At 34.6% G+C, this 12,928-nt stretch overlaps 1 protein-coding gene across 2 annotated transcripts in view; it reads right to left on the reverse strand.

Annotated features, from left to right (window-relative positions):
- Positions 1 to 12,928, reverse strand: part of LOC124645918 — a 135,004-nt gene that overhangs the window by 21,712 nt on the left and 100,364 nt on the right. Inside the window, exons 4-6 of one of the 2 annotated variants that reach the window (XM_047185897.1) lie at positions 6,954 to 7,136; positions 5,890 to 6,084; positions 5,501 to 5,677 (exon numbers count right to left, since the gene is read on the reverse strand). In XM_047185897.1, the coding sequence (XP_047041853.1) occupies positions 5,501 to 5,677; positions 5,890 to 6,084; positions 6,954 to 7,136 (555 nt within the window). Of the gene's footprint in view, positions 1 to 4,500; positions 4,650 to 5,500; positions 5,678 to 5,889; positions 6,085 to 6,953; positions 7,137 to 12,928 lie in introns of those variants that run through there. The other variant, XR_006986287.1, reaches the window with a different exon arrangement.

A 12,928-nucleotide genomic window follows, 5' to 3' on the forward strand; every position in this document is an offset into this window, starting at 1 on the left:
GATTGTTCCTTTCATATCTTATGTGGAAAACATTGTTAGTAATATCTCTTATTTTATTAATGGTACAAAGATATCTGTAGCGTTTATTACTATAACATATATTTTGTGTAATGAAAGCCGGTGAGCTATGGTTGTGTGTGTGAATGTAAATGTAAGTTGTCTTTGTGTGCCTCGTGGAGTCGACCAATACTGAGCGCTCCCGAGCTTACACATACAAAGACAATGTGCATGAATATTTGCACACACAAGTACTTCTCATCCGCTTTTGTGGGATAAAATATATATCTGATTATTGGATGAGAAGTATTAAACTAAATGTTTTTTTTTTGTAAATAAAGCTGTCACAAACAATGCATTAGGCACATAATTAGATTAATCAAAACAAATATAGACTAACCTCTATTGAACCTTTCATAGAGTAAATAACATAACTAATATTTCCCAGAAAACATTTATGGACATAACATATTATTATTACAATTCTATATTTAACGTTATTTTGCTTGAAACGATAATTATACCTATACATGCTTCAATGCTGAATAACGGAAAATATGATCCTATATTTTATCAATAACAAACTATTTTGGTACATCTCTACATGAAAACATTTTTCGTCTTGATAAAGTAGTTTTCCCTATTATATTCTTGTATACGGGAAAAACCATTATGAAAATTATAGTAAGTACTAGAATTTATTTCAATATGTCTTGCTTAATCAAAAAAATATTTATACATAGGTACGCTGTCCACCAACAAGGTGGACAGACGACCTTATAAAGGTTGCCGGAAGACGCTGGATGCAGGTCGCTTCCAACGAGCATCTGTGGAGATCAAAAGGGGAGGCCTATGTTCAGCAGTGGATGTCCTTTGACTGAGATGATGATGATGATGCTACTTATAAGTTTCATCAGTACATCACCAATATCCAACCAGGAATTGAACCTACACTCATACTCGAAAGATCGGTTCTTTATAAACTTAGCCACAGCGACTTTTATACCGATATATTTACCGAAATAACTATTTCAAGAGTTACTTTTAAATTCCGTATAGTTTTCTAAACGTATCAACATAATGTCAGAGATAAATGATACACTCGCTTTGTCGGCAACTTTTGCGCTGAAAACTATAACCGGGATATAAAGTATCCATTTATGCAACATTTTTATAGGATCGACCTAACAGAATATCTTTCATCTAAGTATATACGTTTTATATTCAGTTCAAATAAGCATTAGACTCTAACTTAGGTACTTACTATAGACTCTGAATTTAGTTTTAACATTTAGTTGAATTCGAAGCTTTGAAAATAGATTCAAAACATCTTTTTAAGCTGCCATTAAAATTGAAGAACTTTTAATGCAAAGGTATCTACGTAAAATAGGTAAGCTTACGGTAGGGACCAATTTCTTAGTTCGAAACATGATTTAGAAATATATAACTTTAGGTTAATGTTAATCTAAAAACTATGTAATACCAAAGGTATTTAATTTAAAACAATATTATTATTGACTTATTTAACACAGTTAATTACAGTTAAAACAACATATTAGTCACACTCATTGTGTGAAATTGCAGTCGAACGTTATATTATGTTGGTCACGTCTGCATGAAAACAAACAAAATATTACTAATGTATATTCATTGTAAATAAACAAAAGAATATCTAGATTACAGAACTGATGTGTCTTTTGTCTGATTTTTATGGTTAAGTAGTTTCAGATTATATCATCAGCAAGATTTGTATATACCAACCGTTTTTGTAACAGTTTACAGTCGATATAATGTAGTACAAACAACAGTATTTTCCCTTCAAAACTGACAGCTGTCAACTGTCAACTGCACAGAACATTCGGTACCCCTATATGTCTTTTAAATATTGTCAAAGCTTTGTCAGAGGTCAATATCAACTTAGCCTTTTGCTACGAAACTGAAAGGGCACTGATCAACAGTATTTAAAGTAATTGATCTACCAATAAACAATTGATATGTTAACCACGAAAAGGCATTGTGGTTTTCGACTTTCCCAATCTTAACATGTAGGGAATATTTATTTATTTTTATTTATTTATTTAAAATACTTCTTGCACACATAGTACAATTTCAATTTTTCAATTTTCAATTACACATTGCACACATAGGACTTAACGCCTTAGGCGTTCTCTACCAGTCTACCTTTGGGTGGCGGAGAGAAAGCGTTGGTAGGTGCAAACAAATCTGAAAAACTAGTGTGAAACATATACCTACATATATTACAATACACAAATAAATTAATAATAATATATATGTATATATATAACTATATAAATATGTACACTACAAACAATACTAATAACATATTAAGGAAGTTAATTTGAAACTGACTATTTATGTTTCTGCCAATTTCCCAAGATAGTGGTCACGAACTTTGAGTTTGAAGGTGTGACGGGTATTTACCATCCTGATCTCCAGAGGTAACTCATTCCAGAGAAGAATAGATTTTACAAAGAAGGAAGAGTGTATGATATCAGAACGATGTGTAGGACATTGTAGAAGGCGATTGTTGAAAGAGCGTAAATTTTTGTCATGATGTGAGCCAAGATATTTGAAATGAGAAGTTAAATAAGAAGGTGAAGTAGGAGTGTGAAGAATAGAGAAAAGAGTAGTCAACGCCCTCACCTCACGACGCTGCCTAATAGGTAGCCATCTGAGCTGCGTTCGATACACTGACACATGATCGTACTTGCGAAGATTAAAAACGAATCGAATGCAATTATTGAGAAGCCGGTCAAGTTTGTTGAGCAGATCTGCATTCAGGTCATAGTAGCACACATCACCATAGTCGATTATGGGGAAGATTAAGGTTCGCATAAGCATCGCTTTCACACTGGGCGGAAGCAAATTTTTCAGACGGTAGAGGAACCGTAGTATGTTAGTGACTTTTTGGCTGACAGCTGCGACTTGTGGTTGCCAATTCAGTGTGGTGTCCATTTGTAAGCCAAGGTTCTTGACGTTGCCACTATAAGGTACTGTCATGCCATTGAATACTACTGGCGGCAAGCTGGAAGTACCTAGATAATTTGTTTAATTCATGTTTAAAAATATATCATTCATACCGAAGGGGTAACTCTGTAAATTGTATTGTTGTTTGTGAATTGTGAGTCGCAATCTTCGGAACTACTGGACTAGTCCAAAAAGTCTGTATAAGTCACATTGTCATGCAAAATAGGCTCTACAATAACCTGACGCTCTTGTTGGTAATAAAAAAGCCAAAAACGATGTACAAAATTTTACCTCTACCACGTAAAAATAAACCTATATGCCCCTACATACTTCTATCTCTCAATCTAACAATTACAAAACTATCGATAAAAAACAAAAGAATGATCGAATTTCAAATCGTTAACAGACCTTTATCCAATCAAATCGATTAACAAACACGCATTGAAAGAAACGAAAACGATCTATTGTTGCAAATAGGTTTTATCGACAGTCGATAAGCAAACAAATCGTTATGGGTTATCGATAAGATAGTGCAGTTCGCACGCGAGTTCGTAGTGATTAACTTTCTATGGAGATGTTGATAGGTTTATACTATCTTTTGTCTACGATACCTAGGGATAAAAGAAGTTTTATAGTTTCGTAAATATATGGATATCTCTAATGTGATTTTATATTATACTAAGGTATGTCTATTGCCTACCTATAGTTCGGCCATTCAGAGAATGCGTTCCTGACACGTCGCGATTGAACTGACGACGTAACTTTGCAATGGCGTTGCAGTTACGATAAAAATATTTTTGCTGGTTGTTTACCGTTTTAACAATTGAGGAGCATTAAAACAACATTATTATATCAATAATCAATGAATGTTATTACGTCGTCAGTTCAATCGCGACGTGTCAGGAACGCATTCTCTGAATGGCCGAACTATAGTTCCAATGTTTATTTTATTTCCATAGAAACGCAAACACAATTTTCAGCGGTGTTATAAAATAATTAATGAAGTAGACGATCTAAGGAAATTAAAGCTCAAAAATGGTAACAAGGTTACCTATTTATACATTTACAAAGTGTATTATCCTTGTGTATAAATGGGTGCCAAATTAACTCCTGTACCTACAGTTGGGCACCGTAGAATATTAAACAGTTCGAAAAATAAGCTCCGGAAGGGAATTGGTTTTGAAAGTTTGAGACTTATTTTGGAGGGAAATTATGAAACATTTTTTTATTAATAGTAAATAATTTATGAAAATATAATTCTGTCGATTCAAAATCATAAAGAGCGATCAAACGCAATTTTAAAATCATTACTGAAATAAAAAGAGCGCCAATATTTTGTTAACCAAACGCACGTGAAACCTAACCAAATATTCCTACACGAGCTTACCACGACTTTAGTTCCGAAAACTTCACAATTATCACTGAAAAACTATATAAAATAACTTAAACACTAAATTATCACATCTATTTAAATATTTGCAATAAAAACTCCGTGGAGTATTATTAAAAACTCACTTTCGCCGAAAACACGTGTCGTTCCCACACGACACAAATTAAATTTCGTATTTCGAACTTGCCGAACGCACTCGACGGCGACCGAAGACCGAATATCCTATTTACTGGAACGTGAGCGACTGATCACTGAAGTGTTGTAGAAGCCCTTTGCTCCACGAAAAATAATAACAACACTCATCAATCAAATTTGATCTCTAACACGTTAGCATAAAGTCAAAAGTTGAAGCAAAACTTTTTAGTGTAAATAATCGTGGTGTACCTGAAATGAATGTTGCTGTTTCTTTTGTTCTTATGTGTTTTGGGATGTGTGAAAGGGATGGCAGATGGAGAAATTCGCGCATGTGCCACGCTTCCCCATAGACTTTGAAATGATTCAAAGAAGTTTTTATGGAACGTTTATTGTTATCGACAAGTTTGTGCTACGCCATGATATTTTATGAGCTATCTGCTTTATGGCAAGATTGGCGAGGCTATAGGAAGTTCTTACGATCTGATTTATGATACATTTCTTGCTATAAATATTTTTTTATGAAAGCTTTGATGTACCTATGTGAAAATGTATTTATTTTCCTGGTTGATGAAGTCTAGCAAGGCATGTCCTATGAAAAACTGCTTTTGGGTTAACTATTCGATTTGTATAAGTAAGAAGGAAAAGTTAAGTGATTTTCGTTCCATAAAGTTGAACAAAAATATATAATCTAGATTGGTCATAATTAAATGGGTAACATAGGTGTAGGTAAACTAACTTGGTGTGGAATATCACATCCAAACTAGAACTTCTTAGAAAAAGAAACTCGTAAGTAATTGAATAAGCTTTTCCATGAAGTTCGAACACTTTTCCTTATTCATAATAACCATTTAATCAATCAACATTGATACTTTCTCCTAATCATCATTATACACAAGTCACTGACTCATTTCGCCGTCTGTTCATAGTTCTTAGAAAAACTGCAGACTTCGACCATTCCGTCCCAAAAATGATTGATTCGAAAAAACTTACCGACACACACAGGCACAGTGTCGTTCCATCTATTGTCATCATAGCACCATAATAGACGCGCCCTCTGTCGCGTGTCCACAAAAACAAAGTTGACGTTGCACATGTAGTGAGCTACGTCTTCGTTGCGGTACACGAGGTAGCCGTTAGATGGCGCTGGTAGCGTAACACAACCTATACCTGTTGGTGAAAAAGTTTGACGTTAGATGGCGCTGTACTTACAAAATGTTTCCACACAAAATACATAGATGGCGCTGTACAGAGTTTAGCAAGTTGTTGAATTTGTATAAATAAGTAGATGGCTCTGTATGTTTCTCGAAGAGATAATAGTAGTTTACATATAAATTAAATTTTAATATAGGGAAATAAAGCTAAAAGCAAGTTTATCTTACTTTTATAATGTAACAGCACCCCTCTCTTAGGGTAAGCTCCTTTGGACTTAGCTTCCACGGCGACATCAACGACGTTGGTCACTGATGTCAATCTTAGAGGCAGTTCCACCTGCTCGCAGGAAGACAGGAGGGAGTCCCCATTCTGGTCCTGAACCGTAACGTAGTCCGTACAGCGGTTCTCAAAGGGCCCTATACCTGTGGAGAAGGAAAAACTAATTTTAGTTGAATGTATTTTTTTTTTTTCATTAAGACTATGTACTATGTTCAGTAAAAATAATGGACTATGAAGATCTTTGTATTTACGAATGTTGAGACGAGCAGTTTTGCATAAAATTTATTGTTTAGCAGAGATGGATAGATTGATTGTCCCAGACTTCTATACATGTTAGGTACGTACCTACTTACCTATACTAAAACACAACTTGTCAAATGTGTGTAGGGTCGTCGGTACCCTGGCTCGCAAATAATGATATTAGCAGCTAACCCAAAAACGTTTTCAATTAGTTCTACATTCCTGAAAAGCACCCCATTTGCATTTCCATGGTCCAATTAAATCTATTTCGCGTCCATGCAAGATCCAATTATGAATGCCAGTTACAGCCGTTACTGTCACAGTTAACGTTAATGAGTTAAAAACTAAATCGCCAACTCAGTTCGTAACTGCGAAACAGAATATTTTATCGTGAGACCAAGGCTTGAGTTTTATTGCTGCTTTTTGTTGCTAGTAAGTTAAGCGGGTACCTACATAAGATTGGATGTTTATTTTTTAGGAATTACTACTGCTTAATTATTTGGGAATCTTCCAAAATGTTGCAATAATAGTACTTATGAAATTGCGTGTAGGAGGGTTTAATTCTGAATTTGCTAAAAGAGTTTTGATATTTTACAGTATTACTTCCGCTACAAAAAGTGCTGGTAGTGACCATAATACACGATCATATTAAAAACTAGAACATAACTTTACTAGAGTTCCCTTTAGCTTTGTATCTATGTATAGGTAAAACATCTGACAAACCAAAATGTGTTGCTCAAGTTTAGGAATAAAAGGAAGTATCAACACTCACTTCTCAAACTGACATCCATAAGCGTGACCCTAACCCTCTGTTCGGGGTTAACCCTCAGCCGCCAGCGGCACTCGTCACCGACATAGAAGTGCGGATACCCCGGGGTTCGGATGTACCCCTCGCTGTCTTCTCCGACCTCGGCTATTGTGACTTCTCTGTTGCAGTAGTGGACTGATAACGTATCTGGAAGAAGGAAATTGTTCTTAAGTTAGTATAAAGGACAAAGTAGATCATGTAGGTAATCATCATCATCAAACCAAGACAGACAGAATTGTGTTGCTACAGAGTTTGTTCCACCACTTCTTCCCAGAAAAACACATAGGAAGTGGTGAAGTACGGGCGTTTTGGGGGCTGTCTTTTGTAAACGTGACTTTCAAAAAGTGCTATTTTCAGTCTACTTTGAATTACTTTTTAGTCAATTAAATTTTTGAAAGGAAATTGATGATAGACTAATATTTAAGCTCCCAGTTCTTATCAAATAATACCTAACATTTAAAGTACTAGTTCTCAGGTAACTTTAAAGTATTCCTTCAATTTTATTATTAAAAGAAAAACTAGACAGAAGCCATAAGGCAATTTCGTATAATTTCCTTCAGCGACCTACTACTAATTTGCATTTCATTATTTATAAGGCTGTGCATAAAAAGCAGTTGTCGGCTTCCCGCTAATCTACAATAATGACCACCCGTAAAGTCAATGACCTCGTATGCAGCGATAAAAATGTTCGGATAGGAAGTTCAGAAATTATACAGAAATATGGTTTCAGGAATTTGAAAATACAAATTACATTTTTTTGCATTTTCCCAGATACTATTGAAATTAGCTTAACAGTATTAGCACAGATTATATAATAGTTACTACGTAACAGATAAATCACTCCATACAAAAAAGTCCATACCTACTGTTATAAGCACCTACAAGTTCCACAACTACCTACAAATTCCTAGCTGCGTTATAAAATGAGCCTTAAGAGCTCGAGCGCTTGATTGTTATTCCAATGCGATAGCGCACAGTTCAGTGACCGCAACCGTGCCGTGGCCGTGCTTAGGGTTGCTTTTTACAATTTATTAATATTTAAGTAGGAAAACAAAGTTACGCTTATTTTAAGATAGCCTTTTTTAAAACTGAGTTTTTAAATAAAAAGTTTCTTTAGTTAGCTATTGTATTGCCTATTAAAATGGAGTATGGGTACATATTACTAAATATTACCTAATACGTAAGCATAGGTAAGTACTTAAGTAAAGCTTTCGTCAAAATCAAAGGCGGTTTCCAACTATTTTTCGAGCGCAAGTGCCATACCCCGTATGGTACAACTCCGTCGAGTGTTGATACATACCTAAAATTGGTTTCTGCGTAGCGACACGCGTAATGTTCCAGAACTATACCTACTTACACTCGAAATGTGTTTAGCTACAAAACTCACAATACAGTTCATATAACTAAGTAGGTATCTAAAGTAAAATAAGTACCTAATGATCTCTGTTGTTAAAATCATAAAGTAGATAAGTATTAATATATTTAAAAAAAGATAGAATGACTAGATAAGTTCATACATATAAAATGTTTCTAAATCTTACAATAGTCACATATAAACCAACACAACTCAAAATAATCCATCAGTTTGTGAGGTAGCTTAAAAAACCTAATAAAAACCAACAGCATAACATGCCACGAAATAAAAATAATAATATTGGAGCACGCGCGGCGCGTGTGACTGTTGAAAGCCCTGAGCCGCGTGGGGCTACCGGTAACCCAGCGAGCGGTAGGCATTTATCGCGCGCAAGTACGTGGAGTGACAGAGGCCTGGTATTAGCGTGAAGTATAAACGGGCAGGGGGCAGGCTATTTACCTTATAATAATTACTAGCCGTTTTCCCGCGGTTTCACCCGCCTCCCGTGGTAACTACTGCCCGTACCGGGATAAAATATAGCCTATGTTACTCGTGGATAATGTAGCTTTCGAATGGTAAAGGATTTTTAAAAACTGTCCAGTAGTTTTTGAGTTTTGAGTATTCATTACAACCAAACAAACAAACAAAGTTTTCCTCTTTATAATATTAGTATAGATATTATATAGTATAGATAAACTATTAAAGTACATAGAGGGTTAATATGTACATGGTTGGATTATGCAAAGCAGTAATTAAAAGGTACACAACAGTAAAAATTACGCATGAAAATAATTTTTCATTTTGATGCAACGGGCTGTAATTTAACTACCTTGATTCTCAAATATCAACCTAGTTTCGTCGAGATAAGGTGGAAAATCGCTTGACTAAGGATTCTTTTCGCCATATTTTTTCTTTGTTCCGTTTTACGACTTTTTTCCATTAAGTAAGAAAATAACACCTCATTTCCTTTGTCAGGATAAGTGAATCACCATAATTATACAAGAAACGCATAAAATTGTCGCTTTGGTACAGACATTAATGGTCAAAATGTTTGGACTATAAAGTAAATGTATCGGAAGATATCGCCTTTTATGAGTAGTTGTTTGTCCCAGTTTGTCACTGTTTTATTGATGTTATAGTAGGTACTCACATATAACTCGTAGGTACTCTTGATCTTTGGAGATGTAGGTATGACTGAAGTATACCTAATTGAAAGGTTATAAATTCTAGGATCTAATTACAGCTCTAAAAGATTATTATAAACTAGCCATTTAGCATGGTTTCGGCATTCGGAGAAAACATTTCCACCAACACTACCAAAAAACGCGGCTTTATAGTAATGGGCTAAAGATTTTTTAAATTGTTTCCTGACAAACTCACAAACTTTTTTACGAGTTATATCGTCCCTATAGCATTACTATACTTAAAGATCATGTTTTAAAACCTTTTCACCGACAAATGGTGTTAATCTTCCTCCTACCCCCACTACGATTTAAGCTCCAAAAAATTCTTCATTTCTACCAAAAAGAATCCTATTAAAGCTCGTTAGTAATAATTTCACGAAAACGTTCTTCTGCCCTTAGGTAAGGATACTTAATATAATTTATAAAACTCATATTTTGCCGCTAGGTACAGTAGACCGCACATCAGTGGTAACTGTCATGCACCTTAACTCAATAGTAATAAGTACGATTTTCCTATAAAAGTGTTACCACTGACCTGAAGTTGACTGTACTAGTTAGTGCCAGACACATAATTTATCGTTTAATAAAACGCTCGTTAGCCGTGTTTTAATAAGCGAAAAAACCTGTCTCATTAAAGTTTTTATTACGTCATATTTTTTGAAAAATTTTAATTTTATTCTGAGCAGATTTTAAGGTATTAAAACTTGCTCTGGCAGATAGATATTAAAAATGCAAAACCCTCATCTATATTTAACCAATAAAATTTTAAGCTATCAAAATTAACCAACATCACTAGAAAACCACAGAAAAAAAAAACACTACACAAAAAGTATTTAAAATACCACTTCATCCAAACCAAAAGAAATACAAAAGACCGGTACTATCAAAAATATTTTGTTACACATAATAATTTAACATTATAACAACGCTTAAAAAAACCGCCCATCAACACAAACATGACAATTTGAAAAGAACTTATGTATCCTTTACTATAAGGACACCCTTTTTTATTTTTTCCAACAGTCACAAAAGAAGTCTGTAATAACATAAACTTGACATAATTACAATAATTTAGGTATATTGTTGTTACATGCATTCATAACTACGTTCATCATCATCATCATCATCATCTCAGCCATAGGACGTCCACTGCTGAACATAGGCCTCCCCCTTTGATCTCCACAGATACCTGTTAGAAGCGACCTGCATCCAGCGTCTTCCGGCGACCTTTATAAGGTCGTCTGTCCACCTCGTTGGTGGACGTCCTACGCTAACGTCCTACGTTAACTACGTTATTATTAAAAAAAAAAAAACACTATTATGGGGTATTGTGTGGTTATTACATATTTGTGTGTAATGTTTAACATATAATTTAGTATAGACCTAGTCAAAGAACAAAAAGAGATATGTTTTTCTAAAAGATGCCTATGTCCCAGTCCCAGTATTAAATAAGTGAACTCTAAGTTAATAACAATATCTGAACTCACAAAGCTTAGGTGACCATATAATCATAAGGTCATCAACATATCAACAAAATAGCACAAATAACACAAACATAAGATCACAATCACACAAAAAAGGTTACGACAAAAATAAACGAAACTGCGACAAATAGCCGCCTATATGATATCTCGCCCCTGTTACCAGACGGCGAAGTGACCTTGAACTCTTTCCTCCAATAACGTGGACGCCCTAGGGTTATCAAAGTACGTAAAAATGTCTAGCCTTTCCAATCAATGGAAAATTACAGGTAGATAAACAATTTTTATATCACAACTAATTGCATTTAAATAGGTGCCTATTTTACCTCTATATATTCTCACCCTGTCACGAGACGACAAAGTGCCCTTGAACTCTTTCCTACAAAAATTGCAGGTAGATAAACAGTTGTTTGTGTTACGGGTGAATTTAAATGGAACTGTTCTAAATAGTTGCCTATATGATATCTCACCCTGTTACCAGACGGCAAACTGACCTTGAACTGTTTGCAACTGGTTCCAATAACGTCGGCGTTCTAGGGTTATCACCCATGGATAGAGGCCTTTATATTTTTTCATTTACATTAAACTGCTGCCATAAATGCTGCCTATAATAATGATATCGTCTTAGACCGTTGATCGGCAAGGTGATCTTGAACTCTTGTATGAAATCATTCATCAGCTCTCTAGTGTTTTCAAGCACCGTAGACAGTTAATCATTTTATTTATTTAATAACTAACGCACATGCAATAAAGTTTGTATTGAAGTCTATACAAGGTGTTGATTTGCATTTGTGCCATACGTCAGGAGGAGGACGTAAAATACGTAAATAATCGATTGGAATTACAGTAGACGGGAAATAGCTAATATACACTGCTTTTTTTTGTCATTGTAATGTCGTAGTATTTCAGAAGTAATCCAATTTTATGAATGAAATTTATGAATAATCGTTGCGTATGCTTGGTGTTTGCGTTTGTGTGACGTTTGTGGGCGCAGCACGGTTTTAAGGCCAGTAACACACGCGCCAAGTTTATGACATTGACGGAATTCCGAATAAAAAAAAGAAATATGTATCAATTTTTTTGTTGATTTTGGTCGAGAATCGTTAGCATAATTACGTCCTTGAATATGGCACGGATGCAAATCAACAGGTTGCATAATATGTATGTATATGAAAGCTTAAAATAAAAATAAGATAAAAAAAACAGCTTTTCTAACTTCAACCCTGTAGATATAAAATTCATACAACTCTCTTCTAGAACAAATTATAGTATGTAGGTATGCGCATTGCGGTTTATTTCAATGCAAGCTATTTCAGCCGCTGAAAATTATAGTACAGCATAATTTATTTATAAACAGGCTTTGAGAATTTTATTGAGATAAATTTAAAAGTTTATCGTCGACGTTTTAATGATCAATTCTCTGAGATAAGTTACGTATCATCTTTTTTTTAATGTGCTTATTTAAAAAGGTCAATAGTATGGCATTCCACAACACATTTGTCTTACGGCAGATTTAAATAACTTAACTTAGTATCTGTACATTTGTTGGAGATAGGATAGAATCCTATCTCTATTAAACAAATCAAAAGATAGCTTATAAAATACGCAGTTAGCCAAGCACGCTATTGAGTCAGCTAGCCTTGCTACAGATCCAATAAAAATACTAACGACGTAATACCTATTAAAAAGGTATTTTGTTTACCGTTTCCAACGATAATATTTTACTATAAACGAAGGAAATAAGACCAATATTTTCAAACCCACGAGAATATTTTGAGGAAAGATATGAATCTGCGTAGGCTTTCGTAGCAAATCGCGTAGGCGAGCGGCTACGAGAAATCGTCCGTAGCCACATTGTAAGATAAATCTTAGAATAGAATTATTTACACCTAGTCTTGGTATAAAATAATGTTAGTAAGG

Source organism: Helicoverpa zea, chromosome 3 (genome assembly GCF_022581195.2).
Source record: "Helicoverpa zea isolate HzStark_Cry1AcR chromosome 3, ilHelZeax1.1, whole genome shotgun sequence".
NCBI lineage: Eukaryota > Metazoa > Arthropoda > Insecta > Lepidoptera > Noctuidae > Helicoverpa > Helicoverpa zea.